General features: G+C 45.9%; 2 protein-coding genes across 6 annotated transcripts in view; one reads left to right on the plus strand and one right to left on the minus strand.

Moving 5' to 3' along the window:
- Nucleotides 1-885: 885 nt before the first annotated feature.
- Nucleotides 886-9,269, plus strand: POLR2J (RNA polymerase II subunit J). Of its 2 annotated transcripts, XM_084823376.1 has the most exons (5): nucleotides 886-1,013; nucleotides 2,896-2,985; nucleotides 5,537-5,711; nucleotides 6,113-6,232; nucleotides 9,242-9,269. In XM_084823376.1, the coding sequence occupies exons 1-4, from the start codon at nucleotides 961-963 to the stop codon at nucleotides 6,194-6,196; spliced, it is 402 nt and encodes a 133-aa protein (XP_084679502.1). In that variant the 5' UTR covers nucleotides 886-960; the 3' UTR covers nucleotides 6,197-6,232; nucleotides 9,242-9,269. The 2 variants fall into 2 exon arrangements, with proteins under 2 accessions (XP_084679502.1, XP_084679503.1); XM_084823377.1 differs by lacking the exons at nucleotides 6,113-6,232; nucleotides 9,242-9,269 and adding an exon at nucleotides 6,591-7,311.
- The window catches only part of LRWD1 (leucine rich repeats and WD repeat domain containing 1), a 71,975-nt gene continuing 55,990 nt past the window's right edge, over nucleotides 9,036-25,020 (minus strand). For all 4 annotated transcript variants that reach the window (XM_084823367.1, XM_084823370.1, XM_084823369.1 and 1 more), the window contains exons 10-16: nucleotides 21,552-21,759; nucleotides 20,255-20,327; nucleotides 19,580-19,723; nucleotides 16,832-16,929; nucleotides 13,461-13,619; nucleotides 12,329-12,453; nucleotides 9,036-9,457 (exon numbers count right to left, since the gene is read on the minus strand). In XM_084823367.1, the coding sequence (XP_084679493.1) occupies nucleotides 9,317-9,457; nucleotides 12,329-12,453; nucleotides 13,461-13,619; nucleotides 16,832-16,929; nucleotides 19,580-19,723; nucleotides 20,255-20,327; nucleotides 21,552-21,759 (948 nt within the window). In that variant the 3' untranslated portion in view covers nucleotides 9,036-9,316. The remainder of the gene's footprint in view (nucleotides 9,458-12,328; nucleotides 12,454-13,460; nucleotides 13,620-16,831; nucleotides 16,930-19,579; nucleotides 19,724-20,254; nucleotides 20,328-21,551; nucleotides 21,760-25,020) is intronic.

Raw genomic sequence — 25,020 nt, forward strand, 5'->3', positions numbered from 1 at the left:
TCCCTCCCCCCCTGCCCCCCATGTGTGGAGGTCGGTTCCGCTAATGTCTGCCAGAACCCATTGTTGCAGAACTTCAAGCAGGCCCTAAAGCAGCCTTCCCCAACCTGGTCCCCCCCAGGTATGTGGGACTGCAACCCCCATAATGACCAGTCAGTTTAGCAGTCAACGGCCATGCAGGCTGGGGATTATGGGGCTTGTAGCCCCACACATCTGGAGGGCACCAGGTCAGAGAAAGCTGCCCTAAAGACTCCCATGTTTACCTTCGTCTGTAATTGACTTGGGATTGTACCCGGGCCATTGTGAATGCAGTAGTGCCTGGTTTTAATTATCAATTTTGATTTTAACGTCGGTTTCACTGTTGTTTTGTTCTGTTTTGTGGTTTTACATTTTGTTGCATGCTGCCTTGCGAGGGTTCATCCCAGAAGGTGAATTAGCCATCCGTCTTTTAAATAAATAAAGTGCAATAAAAAGGAATTAAAAAAAACAAGGAAACATTAATAATAATTATTAATAATAATAATTAATACTTTAATAAATAATAAATAATGAATAATGAGCAGCTAAAAGCTGATAAGGGCTGCCTCTTTCAGCAAAGTCGATGCTCTTTTTAACGCCTCGCCCCAATATAGCTTGATGATGACCGCGCAAAGCAGGCGGCGGCGGCGGCTTGCGATGCCGCCACAGTCCTCTAGGTGGAACCAAAGCGCAGCCTCTTGGGGGAAGCGAAAGGCGCCGGCGGCAGGCAGGCGCACTTCCGGCGCCTGGCCGCTAGATGGGGCTGTAGTGGGAAGGCGAGCGCGCCTCACTCTCGGGCTTCCTAGAGAAGAAACCCGGCCGCGCGCTGGGGCCGGAAGCGGAAGCCGCGGTCCCGGAAGCGGAAGCCGCGGTCCCGGAAGCGGAAGCCGCAGTAGTCGCGCGGGAGCGGTTGGTTGTGCTGCCGCGACACAGGAGCGCGGAGCGATGAACGCGCCTCCGGCCTTCGAGTCCTTCTTGCTTTTCGAGGGGGAGAAAAAGTGAGTGGGGGGGACCGGGGGCGGCCGAAATGGGCCCGGGCCCGGGCAGGGGGGAGATGGGGGAGATGGGGGAGGTGGGTCAGGCCCGCAGGACGTGGGGAGGGGGCGGCGGGGGGGGGCTCCAGCCCGTGGAGGTGTCCGGACGGCCCCGCGGCGGCGTGGTCGAGCCCCCGCGTTGCACGTGGGAGCCCCCAGGTTCGATCCCCGCCGCCCCCAGTTAGAGGGGCAACGTGGCCGGTGCTGGGAAAGCGCCTCGGTCAAGTCCAGATACGTTATTTTTACGAACTCTGGCGGGATTTTATTGCAAATACAAATCACGGGCACGGCTGCTACTTTCCGCTTCTCACAGCGCGTCGTCAGACTGTGGAAGCCGCTGCCGCAGGATGTAGCAATGGCCACCAATTTGGATGGCTTTAAAAGGGGGTGGGACAAATCGGAGTCGTAGAATAGTAGGGTTGGAAGGGGCTTATAAGACCATCGGGTCCAACCCCCAACCTGCTCAGTGCAGGAGTCCAAGTCAGAGCATCCCTGGCAGGTGGCTGACCAGCCCCGCCTTGAATGCCTCCAGTGTGGGAGAGCCCCCTGCCTCCCTGGGTCATTGGTTCCATTGTCGAATTGCTATAACAGTCAGGGTTGGAAGGGGCCTATAAGACCCTCGAGTCCAGCCCCCGGCTCAATGCAGGAGTCCAAGTCAGAGCATCCCTGACAGGTGGCTGTCCAGTCCCATCTTGAATGCCTCCAGTGTGGGAGAGCCCTCCACCTCCCTGGGTCATTGGTTCCAGTGTCGTATGCTATAACAGTCAGGGTTGGAAGGGGCCTACAAGACCCTCAAGTCCAACCCCCTGCTCAATGCAGGAGTCCAAGTCAGAGCATCTCTGACAGGTGGCGGTCCAGCTTCATCTTGAATGCCTCCAGTGGGGGAGAGCCCACCACTTCCCGGGGTTGGACTCGGTGGTCTTATTGGCCCCTTCCAACCCTGCTGTTCTATGATACTATTCTATGAATTGCACTGACTGCCAATACGCTTCTGGTCAGAATTCAAGGTTCTGGTGATGACGTTTAAAGCCCTAAGTGGCTTTGGACCTCGATATTTGAGGAAGTGCCTCTCCTTATATATGTCTGCCCAAGGACTGAGATCTGTTGGAGGGGCCCTCCTCTGCATCCCACCAGTGCGAGACAGACACTATGGTGGGACGTGGGAGAGGGCCTTCACTGTTATGGCACCCCGGTTGTGGAATGCCCTCCCCTTAGAGGCCTGATTGCCGCATATGTTGGTTTCATTTCAGCACCAAGTAAACCAAAGCCTTTGAGGGCTAAATGCATTCCCTAAAGTTGCACACTGTTTTAACTGTTTTATTGTTTTAGATTTTAATTGGTATTAGCTTGTTTAATGGTTTAATATGTTTTTAGCTGTTTAAATTATTTATTGTTTTATACTGCTTAAATTAATTTTATCTGTACGCCACCCTGAGATCTTAATGATAAAGGGCAGGATACAAATGTTTTAAATAAATAAATAAAATAAATACACTGCAATGTTTGTCACTGTGTATCCTAGATTAAGGAAAAGAGCCCAAGGCCCAATCCTATGCATGTTTAGACAGAATAAAGTCTCACGGAATGCTTGGAGTTGTATGGCTTTTTTCACCCTAAATATGCATAGGATTGCTCCCTAAATGTAATGTGTTATGATGAAGAACCATAACGGAACCTCCAAGCAGCTAGTGCATTCCGTTTGCCTGTAAAGTAAAGGGGGAAAATGATAAATTTACTGGCCTCTGTCAAAGACTAGATTTAAATTCAGTGTATTGTTTGGAGTGCCTTTTAAATAAAACATTAGCCTGTTTTATTTAAAATGTCTCTTTCTGCCACTTCCTTCTAGGATTACAATAAATAAGGATACCAAAGTACCAAATGCCTGTCTATTTACCATCAACAAGGAAGATCACACGCTTGGGAATATCATTAAGTCGTAAGTAACAACAGCTCTTGTTTTATACTAAAGTTTAATAAGGTTGCCTAAAAGCAGCAACTAGGGGAATGGCCAAGGAGACACAGAGAGGGATGGTCAGGTACCAGTTTTGCCAAACACCCAGTCGAACTTCAGTGACTTTTCCCAGCCTGTTTGCAGCATGTAGATTGGGAGCATGGACTGCTATAAATACTACTTTGCTTTATGTCAGCAGTGGAATTTGTTGAATGCTGCTAGGTGTTTTTGACAATTAAAATTACCCAAAGCAAGGATGTTACATCAGCTGTGGAGAAGGTAGGGCTTTGTACCGCATTCAGTAGACATTTTTGCATGAACGTTCCGTCATCCTCCTGTGTTCCCTCTTCCAGCTCCATGGAACCTTCATGTTTGCTAACTTTGCAGCCAGTTTGTACCCATATACAACATCAGTGTTCTGTCTTCTCTCCACCCCAGTTGAACACTTTTGTGTACATCAGCCTCCCCCAATGTGGTGCTCTCCAGATGTGTTGGACTACAGTTCCCATCTGCCCAGGATAGCCAGTGGTCAAGGATTCTAGTTCTCATCCAAAACATCTGGAGGGCACCACGTTGAGGAAGGCTGGTGTACACCCTCATGTGAGTGCATGTGATGATGCTGGTATTATGCATATTGTGGAGGTGGAACTGTGCCTGAAAGAGGTTGTGCTTTCTTTGGATGTCCCACATCTATCCAGCATTTCCAGACTGTCATTACCAGGTCAGACAGTACACTCTGCTCCCAACTGGCATTAAGAATATAAGAACCTCCTGGAGGAGACCAAAAGTCCAAGATCCTGTTTCCCACAGCGGCCAGCCTCATCCATCCAGGAAGCCCAGACATAGGGCATGAAGTCAGTCACTTACCTCTGCTGTGCCCCCCAGCAACTCATATTCACCAGCAGATGGCCTCTGGATCTGGAGGTGTTATGCAGCTGTTGTAGCTAACAGACCTTTCATCTTCCATGAACCTCCTTTTGAAGTCATCCTAGCATGTGCCCCATCACCACGTTTCGTGGCAGCACGTTCTAGATATTATGTGTTTCTTTTCTCTGCCCCAAATTTCCTGCCAAACAATTTCGTTGGATTATCCCAAGTTCTAATATCATGTGGGAGGAGGAAAAATCTCTCCATCCGCTTTCTCCATGCTGTGTACAGTTTTATAAATTACTAGGTTAGGACATGGAACTAAAGCAGTGATGCTGGCCACTAAATCGATTGGAAATTGCCTAGAGAAATCTATTTTATGTGGTGTTTAATAAATACAATAAATAAATCCACAGCAACAGAATCATACAGCACCTGCCATACTAGATGTAAACAAGCAGGACCTCAACAAAATGTTGCAGCACAGAGTGGTTTGGTTTACCATTCCAGCCAGCTGGCTGTACTCCTTTTCTAGGATTCTCCATTCCTCCTTCCCCTCAGACACTCCACATTCTGTCTCCACCAGGCATGTTCAATCCACATTTGGCTCCTTGGGGTTCCTGCAAGCTTGCTGATACTTCCCTCTTGTGTGTGGGTGGTGCTATTTTGACTATATAAGGAGAATCTTTCAGAAAATGAGTTCATTGTTAGTGTGTAGGATAAACAAATGGATGTTGTAACCGGACATGTGTAGTAATATAGGGGATAGGTCTGTCAGTTGCTAAATAGATTCTCCATGTTCAGGGTCACTGTCATACCCTGCTTGTGAGCTGCCAGGGGAGATATACACTTTTAAAAACATCAAATTAAGAACAGTGGTAGCCATCTTTAAAACATCCAGAGAGTGGAATATAACTATTTAGAACCTGTCAAAAGCCAGGCTAAACAGGCTAATACGAGGCCCATCTAGCATCCCTAGAAAGGGAGTTCCATAATTGGGGTGCTGCCACTGAAAAGACTCTGTTCCGTGTGCCCACAGACCTAACCTGACTTGATGGTGGGACATATAACCTGGCTTCTGAAGATGTTAAATTATGGACAGGTTCATACAGGAGAAGCCGGTTTTTCAGATATTCTGGCCCCAAACGGTTTAGGACAGCCTTCCCCAAACTGTGTTCTCCAGATGTTCTGGATGACAACTTCCAGCCTTCCTGACAGGAGATGAAGTCTAAAATACCTGCAGGGTACCAGGTCGGGGAAAACTGGTTTAGGGTTTTATAGGTAAGAACCAACACCTTGAATTGAGCCCGAAAACAAATTGCAAGCCCATCTAGTTGGTATAAGACCAGTGTTATATGGTCTCCAGAAAATTATCTGGCTGCTGCATTTTGCACTACCTGGTTTCTGATCAGCGCCACGTAGTCAGTAATCTAAACAGGAGGTGAGTGCTCAGACCCAAGTCTGATGTAGCAAAGTAACTCATGTTTGTAATAGTATAAAGGTGTAATCCTATGCATGTTTAGACAGAAAAAAGTCCTATAACTCCCAGCATGCCCTGGCCAGCCATGCTGCCTGGGGGATGCTGAGAGTTGTAGGACTTATTTCTGTCTCAACATGCATAGGATTGCACCCTAATTTGCTTGTTTGTCTGTTTTCCTTTTCCCCTCAGGCAGTTATTGAAAGACCCTCAGGTGTTGTTTGCTGGGTACAAGGTCCCTCATCCTCTTGAACATAAGATCATCATTCGCGTTCAGACCACTCCTGATTACAGCCCCCAAGAAGCTTTCACCAACGCCATCACGGATCTCATCAGCGAGCTCTCACTCCTCGAGGAGAGGTTCCGGGTAAGCAGAGACATCTCTGGCTGGGTGGTATCATTGCTTTTGTGGGGGCAGACAGCCATTGGGAAGGGTGCTTCCACCCTACCTCAGATCTGTGGCTGCGAGTTGGATGAGACGTTGCCACTTTTATGGATAGGTTTCTAGATTAGTCAGACGCTGGTATGTTTGCAGCTTCCCTTAAGGTAGCCGTGAGAATTGCAAAAGCGAAATAAAGATGAGGAGAAACCACAAGAAATTCAAGGTCTGGTGAAATAAAAACTTAAGGTCATGCAGGAACCGTGCTTTTGATGGTGGTGGGACATGCAGAAGGGATCTCTCCCGTCAACCTCAACGGACTGGCAGGATCACGCAGGAGAAGACCATACATATGCTTGCATTTCTTCCTTTTTTCTCTGGATGACCAGGTGCAAAGGAAGACAGCAGTAGCGTTTTTAACAGCTGTGTCGAGGAGGGAATTTCAGACAGTTCTGTTTGCCATAGAAGGGTGAGAGAAAGCATCTCTGCACCACCTTTCAAGGCCATAGGTACCCTGGTCCTCCTTTGTTAATTCTCCTGTGGGGGGTTTTAAGCTAAAGAAGAAAATGGTGGAGGTGACACTGATGCAACCCAACTGAGGTCAGGGCACAACCCCCTTGAAGGCCAATAGCCCATGTCTCCTGCATCAAGGAAAGGGAATAACTGCAGTAATAGAGACTCCTTTTTTCACCAGGCAGGGAGGCGCTCTTAAATTGGCTTAATGCTGAACTCCACTTTTCTGTTGGAGCCTTAACTGAAATTGTAGGACTTCTTTTTTATTCCCCGCTCACCCCAAAGTTGTTGCTCTTTTTGTGAGAAACTAGATTATGAAATTTCACAAAGCACTATATTGTCACTCTCTTTCAGGTTGCCATCAAAGACAAACAAGAAGGAATTGAATAGTAACGTAGTACTTTAATATGTATGTTTGTAAATGAATAAATTTGTTTTTCATGTATAGCACCTATTGAATAGCAAGTGTTTATAATGACTAAGTTGCTTTGTAGCCTCCAAGAAATGTGTATTCCAATGTTGATATATAAGTTATTTAGAAATAAGATCTATCTGGCGTATTAGCTAATAAATAATACTTAAAAAAAAATCTTGCTTTGTTTGAAAGGATTAGTAATTTCAGCAAAAACACAAAGGATCTGGCATTTTGATAACTGATTTCATAGAATAATAGAAAACATACATTGTGGGTTTTTCACTCGTGAGAAATACCCTCTGCCTTGTATTGACATCCTTCCTGTCTCACGGTTGCCCTTTTTCTCTTATGCAGACCTAAGCTGTATATAAGCATGCACCATATCCTACTGATGCCCTCTTTTAACTCTGAAAGAGCCATGTTTTTAGGACTGGTGTTTGAGACACATGGAAGTAACTTTGTCTTCTGAATTAAATCTAATACAGATGTTGAAGTGCCTGGAAAAAAAGCACAGAAGTGTCTTTGACTCTATCAAACCTTCTTTATTTTGGTGCTTTAAGATGACTGTCGCAGAGTGCTGCGTTCCCCATCACCCAAATGAATGCATTAAATTTCAGGCTTTGTCACAAATGACTCTTAATAAATTTTTAAAATGTTTCCAAATGTCCAATAGTCACACTCAATCAGAGAACTTTAGAGTTGGAAGGAATCGTGGAGGCCATCTAGTCCACCCCTTGCTCAGTGTAAGCATCTTGCGACTACAGTATCCCTGACAGATGACCTTAAATCCCTCCAGTGAAGGAAAACCCACCACCTCCCAAGGCCATCTTTTCAACTGTTAAAACCACTCTTACAGTTAGGGCATTTCTCCTAATGTTTGGCTGAAATTTGCCTCCTTGCAGTTTCTAAATTGTTCTAATCCCTTTGGAGCAAAAGAGAACTAGTTTGCTCCATCTTCTGTGCGTCAGCCCTTCCGGTGTTTGAAGAACACGGTTATTAGTCTTAATCATCTTTTCTTCAGGCTAAACATACCCAGCTCTTTCAACTGTTCCTTCTAGGACTTGGTTTCCAGACCCCTCACCATCCTGGTTGCCTTCCTCTGGACACACTGTAGTTTGCCAATGTCCTTCCTAAAATGTGGTTCCTAGAAGTGGATGTAGTGTTCCTGATGAAGTCTGGGCAGCACAGAATAGAGCGAAACAATGACATCCCATGATGTGGACACATTGACCCAATTTGGATGTAACAGCAGCAGATTGTGGGTTAATTAATTAACCCATTATTTCATACCAGGTGCCACCATCATTTTGCATATGCAACTTCTTATCCGGCCAATCAGAGGTTGCTATGTGAGGTCCAAACCCTGACACTATGGGTTAATTGTGGGTAAACGACCCAGAGTTAACCTACAGTTATCTGGAAACGGGGCCATTGCAGCCTAAGACTGCATTAGCTTTTTTAGCAGCCAGAGTGCACTGCAGGCTCATGTTCACGTTACATATCTGATTTTTGCACTTAACGCAACCTGCTCGCACTTTCTACTGCAGGGAAGGCCACAGCCTTAGATAGGAAGCCCTGATGGTTAGTGGTGATTTGTGAGTGACAACGCACAGAATTAAGAACTTATCTGCCCCCAGAAAAAATATACATCCACCAGATCATCAAAATTAAACAGCTATATTGGCAAGGACTATAAATGGCAGTCTCCCAACTCAGGAAGCAGTACCCCTAAAGGTCAGCAAGCTGTTAGTTTTATTATATTTTTCCTACCATGGGCAATAGCAATTAGATTTTCAACGTAGATGTTTTTTGAGGTGTAGTTGCTGAGGTAATGGCCCTTCTGCCTGCCCATCCAGCTACATCAACTTGCCTCAGCCAACTCACAGAAATAGGAGATAAATCAGGGAGCTGTGACTTCTTAATTGGTTCAGAGGCAGGCTAAGCTAATGTCTGTCATGTGCCAAGTCTGAGCCAAGGTAAAGGCTGCTTCTTAAGTCGTTCCAAGGCTATGGGGCTTGAAGCTTCCATATATGCAAAAAGGAGTGGTTGCTGACCCTTCACCCAGGCTGCCCGCACCCCGGGTGACATGGGTGGTCTCTAACATTTGGAAGGGGCTGTCTGGGGGCAGTTGCCAGGAGCAAATCACTCTTGCCCAAGCGACTTCGTGCTGCTTTGCATCCAAACCATAGAATCTCTCTGGAAGTTCAGCCTTTTAAATCCTGGACAAGAAGTTGATTACCATGACAACATATGTATGAGGAAAGGAGGTGGTGTTATCTCCTTTCTAAAGTGTTTCTAACACTATTTGAGGAGGCTGTTTTAATTAATAGACTGTTGCTTCCCCCTGAGCCTCCAGGAGAGGGAAGGATACAGGCCAGAACTGCTTCAGTTATCTCGTATCAAGTTTTATTAAATACTGTCCTTCTATAAAACAAATACACTTAGTACACCAATAAAGCAAAGTCACAGTAAAGAGATGTGGGTGTTGGCAATAACAACACAACGTTCAGGCCAACCCTTTTGGTTGATTTTTCTTGCATTGATACACATGAACTTAAAATCCCCCCCACCCTACTCTGATTATTCTCAGAACGGTCACAAATACTGCACTACTGAAACGTGGATGAAAAAATGCGGCTCCTATTGTGAGGCCAAGCCAGCACAGCTAGGCTTTCTTCCATATTGCGGCAATGTTTACGTCGGTCAGAGCAACCAGGTATGTGAAGGTGGGATCCGTGACCACGTTGTTCACCAGGACATCTGTCAGCAGCTCGCCATTTGCCTTCAGCTCTGGCCACTTCAGAACCTAAGTGGAAAAGATCAGTATGGGAGGAATTTATTGAGAAACTATCTAAGCTCACTCCATGTAATTATAATTTTTGTTGCAGGGCAGAGTGCTTCTGTTCAGGGTGCTGGGCATGCTCTCTTCTAGAATACTATATAAGCTGCCTAAGTCAGGACAGTGACCTGTAAGGTGGCCTAAACATTCTTTAAATAAAGAATCCCCACCCCGCCCCTGCTGGGTTTTCCCTATCAACAGTGAGCCAGCCTCCCACGACCATTAAAGATGCATTATTGGGTTGTACTGGGGCAGGGTGGGGAAACATGTTTGAGGTAGGGAGCTGAATTGCCCCCCGCTGGGCCCTCAGTGGGCATAGCCACAGCTGCTGCCATGATCACCCTGCCGCCATGTGCTTTGCTTCTCTCTGTGCTGTGCTGGATGGTGGCCAGTGGTGGGAGGAGCTGCTCCTCCCAGCACCATCTGTTATCTCTATTCCCAGATCAGAGGTATTCACAGAGGGCCCTGCTGTTATCTCCATTCACAGATCAGAGATAACAGTGGGTTTTCCTCCAGGGAGCGGGGCTTGGTGGCCAAGCGCCACCTGCTGGAGGAATGCAAGGAGGCTCTGAGTCGCATGGAGAACCTCCACAGGCCGGAGGTTTTCTATCCCTGTTCTTGGATTAGCTGTGTAATCCCTTAAGGGTTTTTCCTCCAAGTTTTCTGTACTTCTGCAAATCCTGGGGTTCCCCTGAGCCTGCTACTATGTCCCTCTTATACATGGGTGTTACTGTTTTGGCTACATAAGGATCCACACTTGAATCAGTTTGCTAGTGGTGTATAGGAGATAGATAATTTTAAATGTAAGCAACCTTTTAAGTATTTTGTTAAAAGATTGGAAGTTAAACCACAAGAAATTTGCTGGGGGGGGGGGGGGTTTAAAGCCAAGTATTAAAATAACAAAATGCAAGACTCAATAACATTGGATAACAATATTTCAAAGGCTACAGGGGACCAGAAGAATTCAAGACCCAGTGAACTTCTGCATGCAAAGTGTATGCTTTACAGCTGAGGTTTGTCCTTTGCCTATTCACTCAACAGGCATGTCAACTACCTCTCCTAGGTCACACTAAGCAACAGTTTAGTGCACACTAAGCAGTCGTTACTCCAGTAATTATGTGCTATGATATGTACACAGTCAGCTCAGTTTACTCCCTGTGGTGGAAGTACAGCCCGTATAGCAGTGAGTAAATCATTGCTATTTGAGAGCATACTTCATCTGTTAAAGGCACCGACCGGGGTTTTGCCCCCTCCCAGACATCTGCTGAAAAAGTAGCTATACTAGAACAGGAACCACAATCTGAAACTGAACAGCTAGATATAAATGCAGCACACTTAGATACATTGTCTTCAAGTAGAAGTCAATCAAGTAAATACACATAGTCATTATTGTAGAAAAAGTGCCTACGATTTGTTGCCAACCTCTGACTAGAACCATAGGAAAGGAGCACTGCAGATTGCCTCATCCACTCGGCTTATAGCCGATAGTTATGATCTGCTGTTTCAGGCCTCGCTGCTCCCCCTACACAAGTGGCCGGGGCTGGTGCTGTAGCTGATCAACCGGTTGGAGCTGTGCTGCTGAGTACCACCTGGACTTGGCTATATATGCATATAGCAAACAACTGCTGCATGCACCAAGAACCGATGCAAACCAATAACTGGTGTTCTGTACCATAGAAAGGTGCTTCAAGTGAGAATAATGATTCAAGAGGACTTGCTCGAGCAAGCCATCTCTCTCCCCACCCCACCCTGCCCCCCGCCCCCAGTCTGTGCCTAGGAAGGCAAGCATCCATTTATTTCTTTTAAATGTATATATCCACCTTTCTACCACAAGGTCTTCAAGGCAACTTTTTGCATTTAAAAAACCCTTGGATCATCTGGCCAATCTGAATGGAAGGAAATATCCCTCAATTTTCGAGGAAATATAACTGGGTGTGTCTCCACTTCTCCGAGCACCGTATCCATGGTTAAATACTTGGGGGATTCTCCCTGGCCCACTGAGGCCAATTTATATATTTCATTTCAAGTATAAACTCCCACAGGGGCACTTGTGTTAGTCTGTTGCATCGAAAACAAACCAAAAAAATCCACCTTAAAGGCAAACAGATTTATTGAAGCATAAGCTTTCATGGACTACATCAGATGCATAAAGTATGGTACATATTTTATATATTATACAAGGCCAAATAGCAGTGAAGTAAAGTCTGCTTATCTTAAGTTTTATATAGAATTATCACAAAGATAAGACCATTCATAACAGAAGCAATTAGTGATCAGACAATCATCCCATCTATGCTATGTTAATTAACACATTTAGTGATACAGGAAACCATTGCTTCTATTCAAGACTAAATGAATGGCATCAAACTTCTTGATTAGTTCTAATTCAGCCATGTCATGTTGCAATTCCCCTTTGAAATCCCTCTGCTTGAGGGGTTCATCAGTAGAGCTCATCAGCAGACAGTCTTGGGAGAATGAAATTGTTCCCACCAGTTTCTGAATGTTGCCATATCTGATTTCAGATCTATTTGATATCATTCTATTTGTTTAGGCCTTAATAGAGTCAATGGTTTCCACAGGTGTTAATTAACATAGCAAAGCCAGGATGATGGTGGAATGACACTTCATGCATCTGAGGAAGGGTCTCTAGTCCAGGAAAGTGTCTGGCGCAATCCATCTGTTAATCTTTAAGAAGAATCTTTGATAAAGAATTGTTTCATAAAGCTGTTGACTGATTTCTAATATAAATTTGTAGTTGCTGGTTCATGTAACCCACATCCAACATCAGATAACTGTGAGCAAGGGCAACCACCCCAGAATAACCAATTGCCTCCGTACCTGTGAAGGACCTATTCTCTTGGTTGAACTATCTTCCTTGGTGGCACTCAGGGCAGACAAGTGGTTGCTGAGGTCATACATCCAGACGCTTCCTTTCTCATCACCACAAAACACATACTCTTCTGCTGCAGGAGTAAAACAAAGCCACAGTCTCCAAATCAAACTTGTGGTTTCAATCAGAAGAACTTTGGGATATAATTCAAAAGAAGCGGGGCTGCATCTGTAGGGTTGGCCCTAGCCCTAGCATCCAACGCCTAGGACACTCAGCCCTGCATGGCCCTCCAGGACAGATGCTTTCCCTGCTGTGCCCCCCTCCCATTATTGCCACCAGCACGCCCCCCCCCCATTTAAGTGTCCCTGGTGGTTCTTCAGCTGCAGAGCCCCCTCCCCACAGACAAACATACCCAATGTCCTGGGAGTTTTGGGGATGGAAGCCAGGTGGTCCCAACATTATATTTCCCAAAATTCAATGCCTGATGTTGAAATGGGGCATTATATTTTGGAAGATATAACACGGTGGGACAGCTCAGACCTTCCCAAAAGCACTGGCAGACCTGTCTTGGGGGGAGAGAAGGAATGACCGGTGGTTTATTTATTTCTTGCATTTTTATCCCACTCCTCAGCCAAAAAAGGGCTCCCAGAGCAGCTTACAATCAATGAACAAAGAAGACAGTCCCTGCCTGCAGGCCTACAATCTAAAAAAGACACGACACAAAAGGAAAAGGCAATGAGGAGGGAAGAGGGAGAAAAAAGAATTAGGCAGACTGTCAGCAGGGCTGGTGGGATGGCCCTGTCCCCCCCTCTCATCTCCCAAAGGAGGGGCAGTCCAACTGGAGCAGGCCCTGATGTTCCCTTTGCTTGCTCCCTCGCTCTTCCTTTCTTCCCCACAGGGCCATGGAAGTCAGTTAGCCTGGGGGGGGGGGAGTCCAACTGGAGCAGGCCCTGATGTTCCCTTTGCCTGCCCCCTCGCTCCTCCTCCTTCCCCACAGGGCCACGGATGTCAAGGAGCTGCAGTTGGTTGCAGCACAGCCAGGGAACATCAGTGGCGGCAGGGGCCCAGGTCTGCACAAGGAGGGGCAGCACAATGCCAAAGGCCCGGTCCAGCTGGGTGCTACCCCTGGTTTGCACTTACTGGGGCATGTGCTAAGGGTGAGGTACGGCAGATCTGTCGAGGACCACTCCAGCTCAGCCAGAACGATGGCCTGCACTGCCCTCCTCCCTCCTTTCCCTTGTTTGAAAGAGCGGCTCCAGCTCCAGAGGTTGATGGACCCCATCTTAGAACTCTTGGTAACTGCGGTGGAGAGAAAAGAAACAGGCCTCGCAGGGTCAGGGGTCTGCTGCCAGAGCAACACCTCTGCCTATAAAACAAGCCGCGACTCAATGGAAGCATCGGTCTTCAACTAGTAGGATTGTGGCCTTCCTTAAGGTGCGCTGCATTGGTGGCACCACAAAAAAAATTTTTTTGAGAACATGGCAAAGAGAACCAAGTGACGTCCCAACTTTGAAGTGAAGGTGAAGACGCTAATGCTACTTCTGATTCAACCACACCTCTAAGTAGGAATGTGGGAACCCATCTCAACTCAGGTTCTCTGGGCGCCCGCAGAAGTGCAGCCTCCCGCTTACCTCACCACCACCCCTGGACCCGCGCTTGGGCCACCCATGAGCTCGGCAATTTGCCTGGACTCACTGTGGTCCTGTCCGGTGAGTGCCCGCCATTTTCCCACCTTTGTTGTGTGCGCAGAAAGGAAGTTTAAAAAATGCACATATTTAAATATGCGCAGTTTGGGGGCCAGGAAAGCTTAATATGCACAATATTAGAGGCATTATTAAGCTTCCCTGGTCCCAAACTGCACATATTTAAATATGCGCAATTTAACGTCCTCTTCGCGCACACAACAAAGGTGGGAAAATGGTGGGCGCTCACCGGACGGGGCTGCGGTGAGTCCTGGAGGACGCAAGCAGGAGGCGAGCGAGGACAGCGTCTTGGTGGGCGAAGTCCGGGAGTTGGGGGGGGGGGGGCGTACTCCCAGACCCAGTCAGGCGCCCGCAACATCCCTACCTGTAAGTCCACAGCAACCCATAGTACAATCTTATACATGTCTACTCAGAAGTAAGTTCCATTGAGTTCAATGGGACTTACTCTCAAGTTAGTGTGTATAGGATTGTACCCACAGATGACTTAAGATAGGTGCATGCCTTGTTATTACACTTGTTAATTCTATAAAATACACCTGCTATTCTATAAAAGAATAATCAAGGCAGGGTGGTTATAAGGTGTACTTGGGGCCTTCGAATAAAAAGAGATTGGGCTGGAGCCAGGGTCTGCCTCCAGCTAGCTGTGGAAGGGCTCCACTTGTGGAAGTTCCCTCTGCCCAATTTTTGGGTATCTTCCCCTGACCCTGGGCACAGTATTTTCAGGGAGCTCAAGGGGCTGCAGTGAGAAGGAGGGGGCAGATATAACATTTTCTATTAAGGGCTTGCACAAAGCATAGAGAAGCCTGCAATAAGGCTGTCAGGGTTCCCCTTAAGACATGGACCCCCTGAGCAACTCCTTAAGGATCTCTTGCTTCCTTAAGAGTCCCACCCTCCTTCTTTTAAACTTCCCCTTCCCAGTAATGTGGGGTTTAAGCTGTAGATGTGGGGTGATTGGCACTCCAGACACCTAGGGTTTAACACAACATTTACTGGTAAATTAAAACAAGCAAATCACAACTAAAAGTATTTTCTCAATACAGCCGAGTGATACAAAAGGCATTAAGATAAAATGAAAGCTGCAAAAATGCAAGTTCCTCTACCCTAGCTGCATTTACACTTCTCCAGGCTGCTTTTTCCTGCTCCTTCTTCATGCTCTGGTCTTTCTGACTCTGGTCTTACTGGCTCTTTCTCTCTCTCTCTATCCCCTCCTTCCCCAAAAACGAAAGCACTGTTTCAAACCTGAAGAAATGAAACTTAACTTAGGAAACTGAACCTGCTGTTCTCAAGGATACCCCCTCCCAAACCCCTCCCCCCAGGCTTCTAGGCCTGACCTTTTTACCTTGCCTCCGTAGGCCACAAACCTTCATTAAGGCACATCCAGGTTTTTCTCAAAAGAAGCTTCCTTGTTCTCTGTAATGCAAAACTGTAACTCATGTGTTTTGGAGGGAACACCAGAATACCATAACTGGGGTGCCAGCACTGACAAGGCTCTTCCTCCGTTAGCTTTCCCAACCCATCCTCTCTCCGCCTTTGTCCCTTTCCTAAAAGTGCATGTTAGCCAAAAGGAATCTTCGAGACTTTTTGTTGGTGATTTGTCTGGATCATGTCCTAAAGACACAGCCACACCACCCCCACTCCCCAAAGAAAACATGCTCCAATAACATTGAAACAATGTTGTCTTTGGTCTGCTCTACACATGCAGCAGAACTAGATGGTCACATCTGGAGGTGATAGAATAGGCTGTGCCACTCAGGCTGCATTTCTGAACACTTCTCTACATGAGGCATACACACAAAACACCTCCCTGCAAGTAGAAAATTAGCACAGCAAGTAGGGGGATGGCTTGGATTCTTTCTAGGTGTGAGGTTTTTTTTTAACTTGTTGGGCATTGTTGTTTCGTTTCTGCATTTGTATGGGGAAGCATTCAAAAAGAGCATTGTCCACTGGCACATAAACCACTCTACCACTTCAGGGTTCTACCACTTCATTCTGTGGCAGGTGAAGATGGAGCTTCATCATCCTTTTTTCAAATGGCCCAGGAACTCATTATTTGGTAGGCTTCCAGGTATCCTCAGATATTAGGTGGATGCCAACTGGGGAAAAAGCCTTTTCAGTGGCAGCACCCCAGTTATGTCATTCAGGTGTTCCCTCCCCTAGCAGGTTCAGCAGGTGAATCATAGAATAGCAGGGTCGGAAGGGGACTACAAGGCCATCGAGTCCAACCCCCTGCTTAGTGCAGGAATCCAAGTCACAGCATCCCCGGCAGATGGCTGTCCAGCTTCATCTTGAAGTGCCAACTCTTTTATCATTTGGACAAGTTAAGGCCTCTATTATCTGAGGCTTTTAATGGGCATCTGGTGGCAATTATATTTATAAATGGAGCTGAGTATATCTCCAGTGATTCCACGCGAGGGCACACTCTAGTATTTTACTTAATAATACTCATAATATATTTTTTGATGTTTCTAGCCTTATGGTTGCAGAAGTTAGTCTGAAAATCTTTAGCTAGTATCTCAGAAGCCTGAATAAGGTTTCCAGTGAACACTGCTTGCAGAATCCAGTTTTTCTTGGTGTAGAATTCCCTTTTAAGCACAGTGGTTATTTATTGTAAAGTGGTTTACAATTAAAAATCCCTATATAATAAATGTATAAAATGAACAATAGTGGTACAAAATATATGAACCTCTGAGTCACAGGGCAGCGTAGACAGGTAGTCTTACAAGCTACTTGCAGAAAGGAATAATCATTGTTCTGGGTCAGTCTGCTGCAAGGATTTCACATAAAGGAATGTGAATGTAGATTTCTTACCCACAATGTCTTCATTCAAAAAGGCCAGACCATCCACCCGATGGGAAGACGTCTCATTACCCTTGTCATCTGGGAACTGAAACTCCACTTCAAAAGGTCTGAAACATTGGTAAACACAGGACCATATATATGAAAAACAAAACAAATAAGCAACCAACCTTGTTGCACAATTACTATAACAACCGTACACTAAAGTAACCAAATGTTCCATTTTTGCCAGTCCCATTTTTCAGCTATTTTTTAAAAATATACCATTTTTTTTAAAGCAAGTTGAAAATAGGACTGTAACAATTATATACCTCAGTGGTAGAGGACATGCTTTGTGCATAGAAAGTCCCATGCCGAGTCCCTGGTATCTCCAACTAAAGGATTAGGGAGGTGATGGGAAAGTCCTTTGCCCAAGACCCTGGAAAGCTACATGACCCCTCCCACACACACCATCCCAAGTCCAAGCCCAAATAATATGGGGGGACGTGGCCACACCCCCTCCCCTGAAGTCCTTCAGTGCCTGGCTGAAATGCTGGGGGTGGGGGGGGATGATCCACCCAGGACACCGACCAGGAACCAGCTTTGCTCTGCACAGGGCTTCTGTCATAGGGGAAAGCCCGCGTGCAGCCAAGCCAACACAACCAGTACGAAGACCTGGTTTGCATGACCAAAATAAGCCACCATGGCTTATTTAAGCCCAGGTGGTGGAAATTGTGCCCAGCACGTGCCACCATTTAAATAAGCCACAGTGCTTGATTTAAATTGCAGCATGCACAGAATGCAATTTCCATAATCACCACCTGGGCACAGCCTGTCGTGTCGTCCAAACCCAGGCGGCAAAGCTTGTTAGAGGGGAACAGAATTCTCCAACAGCCCGTGAGTTGTTGGAGGGTTCTGGGAAGTGATTATGGAAACTGCACTCCACATGCACCTGGCACAATTTAAATAAACCTCCAGGGCTTATTTTGATCTAGCCAACTGGCCCGCTGACTTGAGTCCACACAACTCGACAACCCACACTCAAAGCTGAGTATAGGTTTGTCGTTGAACTGTGTGTTGTGTTTTGTGAACCAAGCCACACTAACAAACTATAGTTTGTTAAGCATGAACAACCCATCGTTCACAACCCAACAACACGCCATGTGTTCTCTTCGTGGCTTGTTCGTGGTAAAAAAAACTATGATTCATGCAACACACGATACAACAACCCACGGTTTAACAACAACCCACACTACTCAACCAATAGTCTTGAATGTAGGTGGGTTGTTGTGTGAACTCAGCCACTGGGTGGACCTGTTACGTTGGTCAGGAGGTTTTGTGTGCCCTTGCACCTTCTGTCCTGCAGGGCAGGTGACGCTGGCTTCACCTTCTGCTTCTCAGTCCACGTGTGGGGAATGAGAAGCAGGAGCAAGGCATACTCAGCGGCGTTTGCAAATGACCCTGCAAGCGCTGGCTGAGTGCGCAGCTGCCACTCCCCCAGTGGAATCCCTTGTTATCTCCTATCTGTGATTCCTCTTCCAACCTCTTCCTAAAGCCCCTGATAGCCTCCAGACCAAGGGACAGGGCTTAGAGAGGGGAAGGGGCTTGCCGAGGGGAGTGTGTTGGGCCCATGGAGGTTGCCCACCCATGAGCTAGATGGACAAATAGTCTGACCTGGTAGAAGGCAGCTTCTTATGCTCTGATGAACCTATGTTCTCCACACAGATGTGCAGGACAGAGTATTGATTTTAATACTGGGAGACCCTGGCTCATCACCTCTACAGTCATAAATGTCAATACATGGCCTTGGAGCAAATCACAAGTGCTCAGCCTGATCACAGGACTAAAAATTGTGAAGTAGCACGTACCTTCAGAAGTGGTACAGAAGCTACGTAACAAACCCCAGGCTGCCATCACAGCCAAATCCCTCACCCCCTGCTGCTGCTGTCAGTTAACAGAACTGCTTTTGCACCACTAATGGCAGCTCAAAAGCTGCGATGCCCACTGGGTTCACCGCGAGGAGGAGGAAACTTAAGCTGCCTCCTCTCAGTGACCTCGCCTGAGGAGTCACTGTTTTTCTGCCACTACTAGCAGCAGATAAATAGCAAGATCACTGGAGATGGCTGGGAGAAACATCTGTCTCTCCCAAACCCCAGTGATCCCTAGACCTCAGCAGGCAGGAACAGGAGGTTTAAACTTCCCCTTCCCTGCATGCTGAGATGTGGGGGGAGAAAGAGTGTGTGTGTGTGTGTGTATATGAGGGGCAGGGGGAAGGTATGTGTGTGAAATCTGTGTGTGCATGTGCATACACACATCCAGGGCCCAGTTCTGCATCCAATACTGGATGTGGCCCTCAGGAGCAAAATGATTGTGCATCCCTGCTGTAGATAAACCCGAATGGTTGGAGCTGACCCCATGACCACCTCTAAACCTATTTGCATATAAGTGATAATTATGCAACTGCCCTACCTCTATTTTCTGAACGGGTGCCGTTAAATTAGTATATTGATTATTACATAATGATGTAAGCGCTAGGCTCAACAGAATGATTTTGTAGATTATCAACATCCTTTGAAGGCATCATGAGAATCAACGAATACCCCAGAGGGTATTCCTTGATGGCTAGGAAGGTTTCTACGTGACTAGGACTCTCCAGCTACACTGAATATGGACGTTTTGTCCATCTCAATGGATTAGCTCAATTGGTCTAGCAGTACCAACTGTGTCTGTATGGATTACTGACCTCCCCTACACTGGTAACACTAGGCATGAGTTACTCACCTGTTTTTCTGCTGCTTATCATCCAGTCTAATATCCCAGGCAAAGCAGCCTTGCTCACAGCCAGCGACCAAATATCGGTCTGGGCAAGAGGGCACGAGAGCAATTCGTAAAGGCGTGGCAATGGTCTCCAGCACCATCAGCTGCCTGGCAAAAGAAGCACAATTTAGTTCCCCCCTTCTGCTATCAGTTCATCCTTTGCAAACGTGAAGCACGGCTGTGAGAGGTTGTGCATGCGTGGAAACTTTCTTAGGCTTGTTACGCCACCTGAAAACAATTACGGCATTCCAGAAGGAGGTGGGGGCTGGCTGTCACGGGAAATCCAGGTGACATCCTACTTTGGCCTTGAAGAAGGGATAGGCCCAAGCTGAGGCAGAGATATAAACACTGGAAGAGATAGATGGAGGAAGGAGGAGGCAGGAGAAAAAGCAAGAAGTCCTGTTTGTGAAGATGGACCAACAGACAGGCAAGCATTGTTTCTTGAACAGGTGCAGGAGATAACAGCACTAACAGGTGGACTGACTGAGCTGGGTGTGGTGACTGAGCTGGGGAGTCTCTGTGATGAGCTAGCTATCCCTTCTTCAAGGCCAAGGTAGGAGGTATTTGGCTCTTTCAAAGAATGTAGAAAGACTAAATGAGCTCTGAGAGGTCCATTGCAATGGGCTTCTGTATCATTACCTTTCTTTGAAATTGTAGTCACAGTCTGGAACACCGATGTCCCACACGCATATTTTCTTGTCATAGGATGCAGCTATGGGAATAGAGGAAGAAAGTATATAACCCTAATATACCCAAAATATAAAGACAGCCTTCTTAATAATAAATTCCTGAAAGTTGCCAGACAACCCTCCCACCTCCTCTTCTTTGCTCCCCTTTCGTCTAACCTGCTCCCACCTCCCTCCTTCCCCCATCCATCTGAAAAGAGTACCAGAGCGTTACAACTGGTTCTTAACTACAACTGACATTAGATGCCATTTTTAAAATAATCAGCCTGCAATAGGCATGACAACATAGTCACATTGAGCTGACAGATGGGATTTGAATCCTGGTAGGGGCATGGATATATGAAGTGGCTTTGAGGCAGAGAGAGAGGGGTGGGGGAGAGAGAGAGACAGAGAGAGAACCATGCCCGGTTCTCCACTCTGAAAAATGGGAACACCGGTGATCTTCCTCACTCAAGTTTGAGAAATGAAATTAGGAAATGTGTAGTCTTAGGGATAGGGCATGTTATAAACTATGCACAGAGATAACACCTTCTATAACAAAATGTGCACTTATCAGATAGATGAAAACCTCACCTTTGTTTTATCAAATAAAGACTTGCTTCTAGTCCTCGTGGGTATGGAAATAATTTTTAAAGGAGATGCCCAAAGAAAAGGGATTGGACTGCCTAGGGTGCTTTGTAGAGTGAAGACTAACCCTGGCTGTGGCAAGCCCCTCTTTGATCCATTTTCCCAGTACCATGGGCTTCCAGCAACTTCACCCTACAACCCCACCTGTACAGAGAGTAGGGAACCCAATCCCTACTCTCTCCACAGTGTCCACACCAGCCCTCCTCTGGCATCATACCGAAAAAACACAAAGTACTTCAGCTAGCCAGCAACCTGGATTACATCTCATTGCAATCCAGAAGACATAAATAACCATGACAGCATGCTAGATTTTAAACATGGATGGTACACAGATAAGCAATTACCACGTATGTTCAGCATCTGATAACCGAACATCTAATTGAATTCAAATTCATTCGATCAAGCAAACATCTACAGAAATACTATCATTTGAGCAATTTAATCAGCCTGAGGTGCACTTGCAAGGTTTGTGTTTTGCTGTTGCAAAATTCTGGCTTTAGATCTGTAATAAATGAACGGACCCACCCATGGAATAGACAAAGACAGCCTTAGCCTGTGTTGCCTCGGGAGGGAAAAAGCCTATCAGCAAGAGCTCCCTGAGTAACCCAGACAGGGAGACTTACTGAAAAGATGCGTCTCACTGGTTGGACTGAAGCAGGCAGTGGCAATAGGCTTCTTGTGAGCCTTGATCTCCCCATAGCAGTAATCGGCAGTCACGTGAATTAGCTTCACGATTCCTCGTCTCCCGGCAGCAGCCAGAACGTTGTGCCTTTTCTTTCTCCCATCGCTAGTCACCATGGTCAGGGTTGTCCACGCAACAGTGTAAAACTCCTAGATTGGAAAGTCACCAAGGCAGAAAAGCAAGGCCTCAGATAGAAGAACCATGGAAGTAGAGGTTTGGGATCCATATAAACACTTGCCTTGGTTCAACCGGACAAACACAACCTACTTTGTGTAGGCACAAGCTGTGATGTGCCTTGGTAGTGAGAAGTGTGGCGTCACTTTTATAAATGTTTTACATACATATTGGGCCCAGATAGCATGGCCAGATGAAGTACAGTGGTAATTATTGTGGAAACCCCCAAAGTAACTGGGCCAATGCGATCTCAGACAGAAGCATTTAACACAGATTGGACTCCTGCTTAGATGCAGCCTGCTGTTTACATGCCCTGGTGTTTGAAGATGCTTTTGTCACTATTTAAGAATGCAGGAAGCTGCCTTATACCGAATCAGACTATGATGCATTTAGCCCAGTGCTGTCGACACTGACTGGCAGCAGCTCTCCGGGGTTTCAGGCAGAGATTTTTCCATCCCTACCTGGAGACGCCAGGGACCAAACCTGGGACCTTCTACATGCAAAGCATGTGCTCTTTCTTGTTTGGACTTGCTTTTAAATGCAGGTATCTGAAATTTTATTTTATATTTCAATGTATATATTTTTTCTGTTTTAAGTGTTATTCGTTGTATAAATTTTACATTGTGCTTATGATCCAAATATACGCCCCAACCATAGATGCTGAAGAAGCAGAAGTAGATCAGTTCTATGAGGATCTGCAGCACCTACTGGATAATATGCCAAAAGGAGATGTTATTTTCATTACAGAAGACTGGAATGCTAAGGTGGGTAGTCAAATGACACCTTGGAATTACAGGCAAGCATGGTCTGGGAGAGTAAAATGAAGCGGGATATAGGCTGATAGAATTTTGCCAAGACAACTCACTGTGCATAACAAACACTCTCTTCCAACAACCTAAGAGACGACTTTATACATGGACTTCACCAGATGGTCGACACCGAAATCAGATTGACTACATCCTTTGTAGCCAAAGGTGGCGGACATCTATGCAGTTGGTAAAAACAAGACCTGGAGCTGATTGTAGTTCAGATCACAAACTTCTTATTGCACAATTTAGAATCAGACTAAAGAGAACAGGGAAGACCCATAGATCAGTTAGATATAAGCTCACTAATATTCCTAATGAATATGCAGTGGAGGTGAAGAATAGATTTAAGGGACTAGATTTAGTAGATAGGGTCCAGGAAGTACTATGGACAGAAGTTCGCAACATTGTTCAGGAGGCGGCAACAAAAAACATCCCAAAGAAAAAGAAAACCAAGAAGGCAAGATGGCTGTCTGCTGAGACACTGGAAGTAGCCCAAGAAAGAAGGAAAGCAAAAGGCAATTGTGATAGGGGGAGATATGCCCAATTAAATGCAAAATTCCAGAGGTTAGCCAGAAGAGATAAGGAATTATTTTTAAATAAGCAATGCGCAGAAGTGGAAGAAGATAATAGAATAGGAAGGACAACAGACCTCTTCCAGAAAATTAGAAACATTGGAGGTAAATTCCAGGCAAAAATGGGTATGATCAAAAACAAAGATGGCAAGGACCTAACAGAAGCAGAAGAGATCAAGAAAAGGTGGCAAGAATATACGGAAGATCTGTATAGGAAGGATAATAATATCGGGGATAGATTTGACGGTATGGTCAGTGAGTTAGAGGCAGACATCCTGAAGAGTGAGGTTGAATAGGCCTTAAGAAGCATTGCTAATAACAAGGCAGGAGACGACGGTATCCCAGCTGAACTGTTTAAAATCTTGCAAGATGATGCTTTCAAGGTGATGCACGCCATATGCCAGCAAATTTGGAAAACACAAGAATGGCCAGCAGATTGGAAAAAATCAACTTATATCCCCATACTGAAAAAGGGAAACGCTAAAGCATGTTCAAACTATCGAACAGTGGCACTTATTTCACATGCCAGTAAGATAATGCTCAAGATCTTGCAAGGTAGACTCCAGTGATTCATGGCCAGATGTACAAGCTGGGTTTAGAAAAGGCAGAGGAACTAGAGACCAAATTGCCAATATCCGCTGGATAATGGAGAAAGCCAGGGAGTTTCAGAAAAACATCTATTTCTGTTTTATTGACTATTCTAAAGCCTTTGACTGGGTGGAACATAACAAATTGTGGCAAGTTCTTGGTGGTATGGGGATACCAAGTCATCTTGTCTGCATCCTGAGGAATCTGTATAATGACCAAGTAGCAACGGTAAGAACAGACCATGGAACGACGGACTGGTTTAAGATTGGGATACTCTCACCCTACCTATTCAACCTGTATGCAGAACACATCATGTGATGTGCTGGGCTTGATGAATCCAAGGCTGGAGTTAAAATCACTGGAAGAAACATTAACAATCTCCAATATGCAGATGATACCACTTTGATGGCTGAAAGCGAGGAGGAGCTGAGGAACCTCATGACGAAGGTGAAAGAAGAAAGTGCAAAAGCTGGGTTGCACTTCAACCTCAAAAAAACCAAGATTATGGCAACCAGCTTGATTGATAACTGGCAAATAGAGGGAGAAAACATGGAGGCAGTGACAGACTTTGTATTTCTAGGCACAAAGATTACTGCAGACGCTGACTGCAGCCAGGAAATCAGAAGTCGTTTATTTCTTGGGAGGACAGCAATGACAAATCTTGATAAAATAGTTAAGGGCAGAGACATCACACTGACAACAAAGGTCCGCATAGTTAAAGCAATGGTATTCCCCGTAGTAACCTATGGCTGTGAGAGCTGGACCATAAGGAAGGCTGAGTGAAAGAAGATAACATGCTTTTGAACTGTGGTGTTGGGAGGAAAATTCTGAGAGTGCCTTGGACTGCAAGAAGATCAAACCAGTCCATACTCCAGGAAATAAAGCCAGACTGCTCACTTGAGGGAATGATATTAAAGGCAAAACTGAAGTACTTTGGCCACATAATGAGAAGACAGGATACCCTGGAGAAGATGCTGATGCAAGGGAAAGTGGAAGGCCAAAGGAAGAGGGGCTGACCAAGGGCAAGATGGATGGATGATATTCTGGAGGTGACGGACTCGACCTTGGGGGAGCTGGGAGTGGTGACGGCCGACAGGAAGCTCTGGCGCGGGCTGGTCCCTGAAGTCACGAAGAGTCGGAAGTGACTGAATGAATGAACAATTAGAACAACAACAAAAAACATGACTCAGACATCACATCAAGCCATAGTTAGGTTTGGCAGTGGAATTTGTGAACTGTCGTTTGCAATCAACTAGCAAACTAGAAT

Source organism: Heloderma suspectum, chromosome 16 (assembly GCF_057233095.1).
Source record: "Heloderma suspectum isolate Gila_16-S chromosome 16, 16-S_ref, whole genome shotgun sequence".
Taxonomy (NCBI): domain Eukaryota; kingdom Metazoa; phylum Chordata; class Lepidosauria; order Squamata; family Helodermatidae; genus Heloderma; species Heloderma suspectum.

Coding starts and splice junctions, on each gene's coding strand:
- POLR2J (XM_084823376.1), top strand. CDS start 961: ATGAACGCGCCTCCGGCCTTCGAGTCCTTCTTGCTTTTCGAGGGGGAG. Junction 1,014..2,895: donor CTTTTCGAGGGGGAGAAAAA/GTGAGTGGGGGG, acceptor ACTTCCTTCTAG/GATTACAATAAATAAGGATA. Junction 2,986..5,536: donor CTTGGGAATATCATTAAGTC/GTAAGTAACAAC, acceptor TTTTCCCCTCAG/GCAGTTATTGAAAGACCCTC.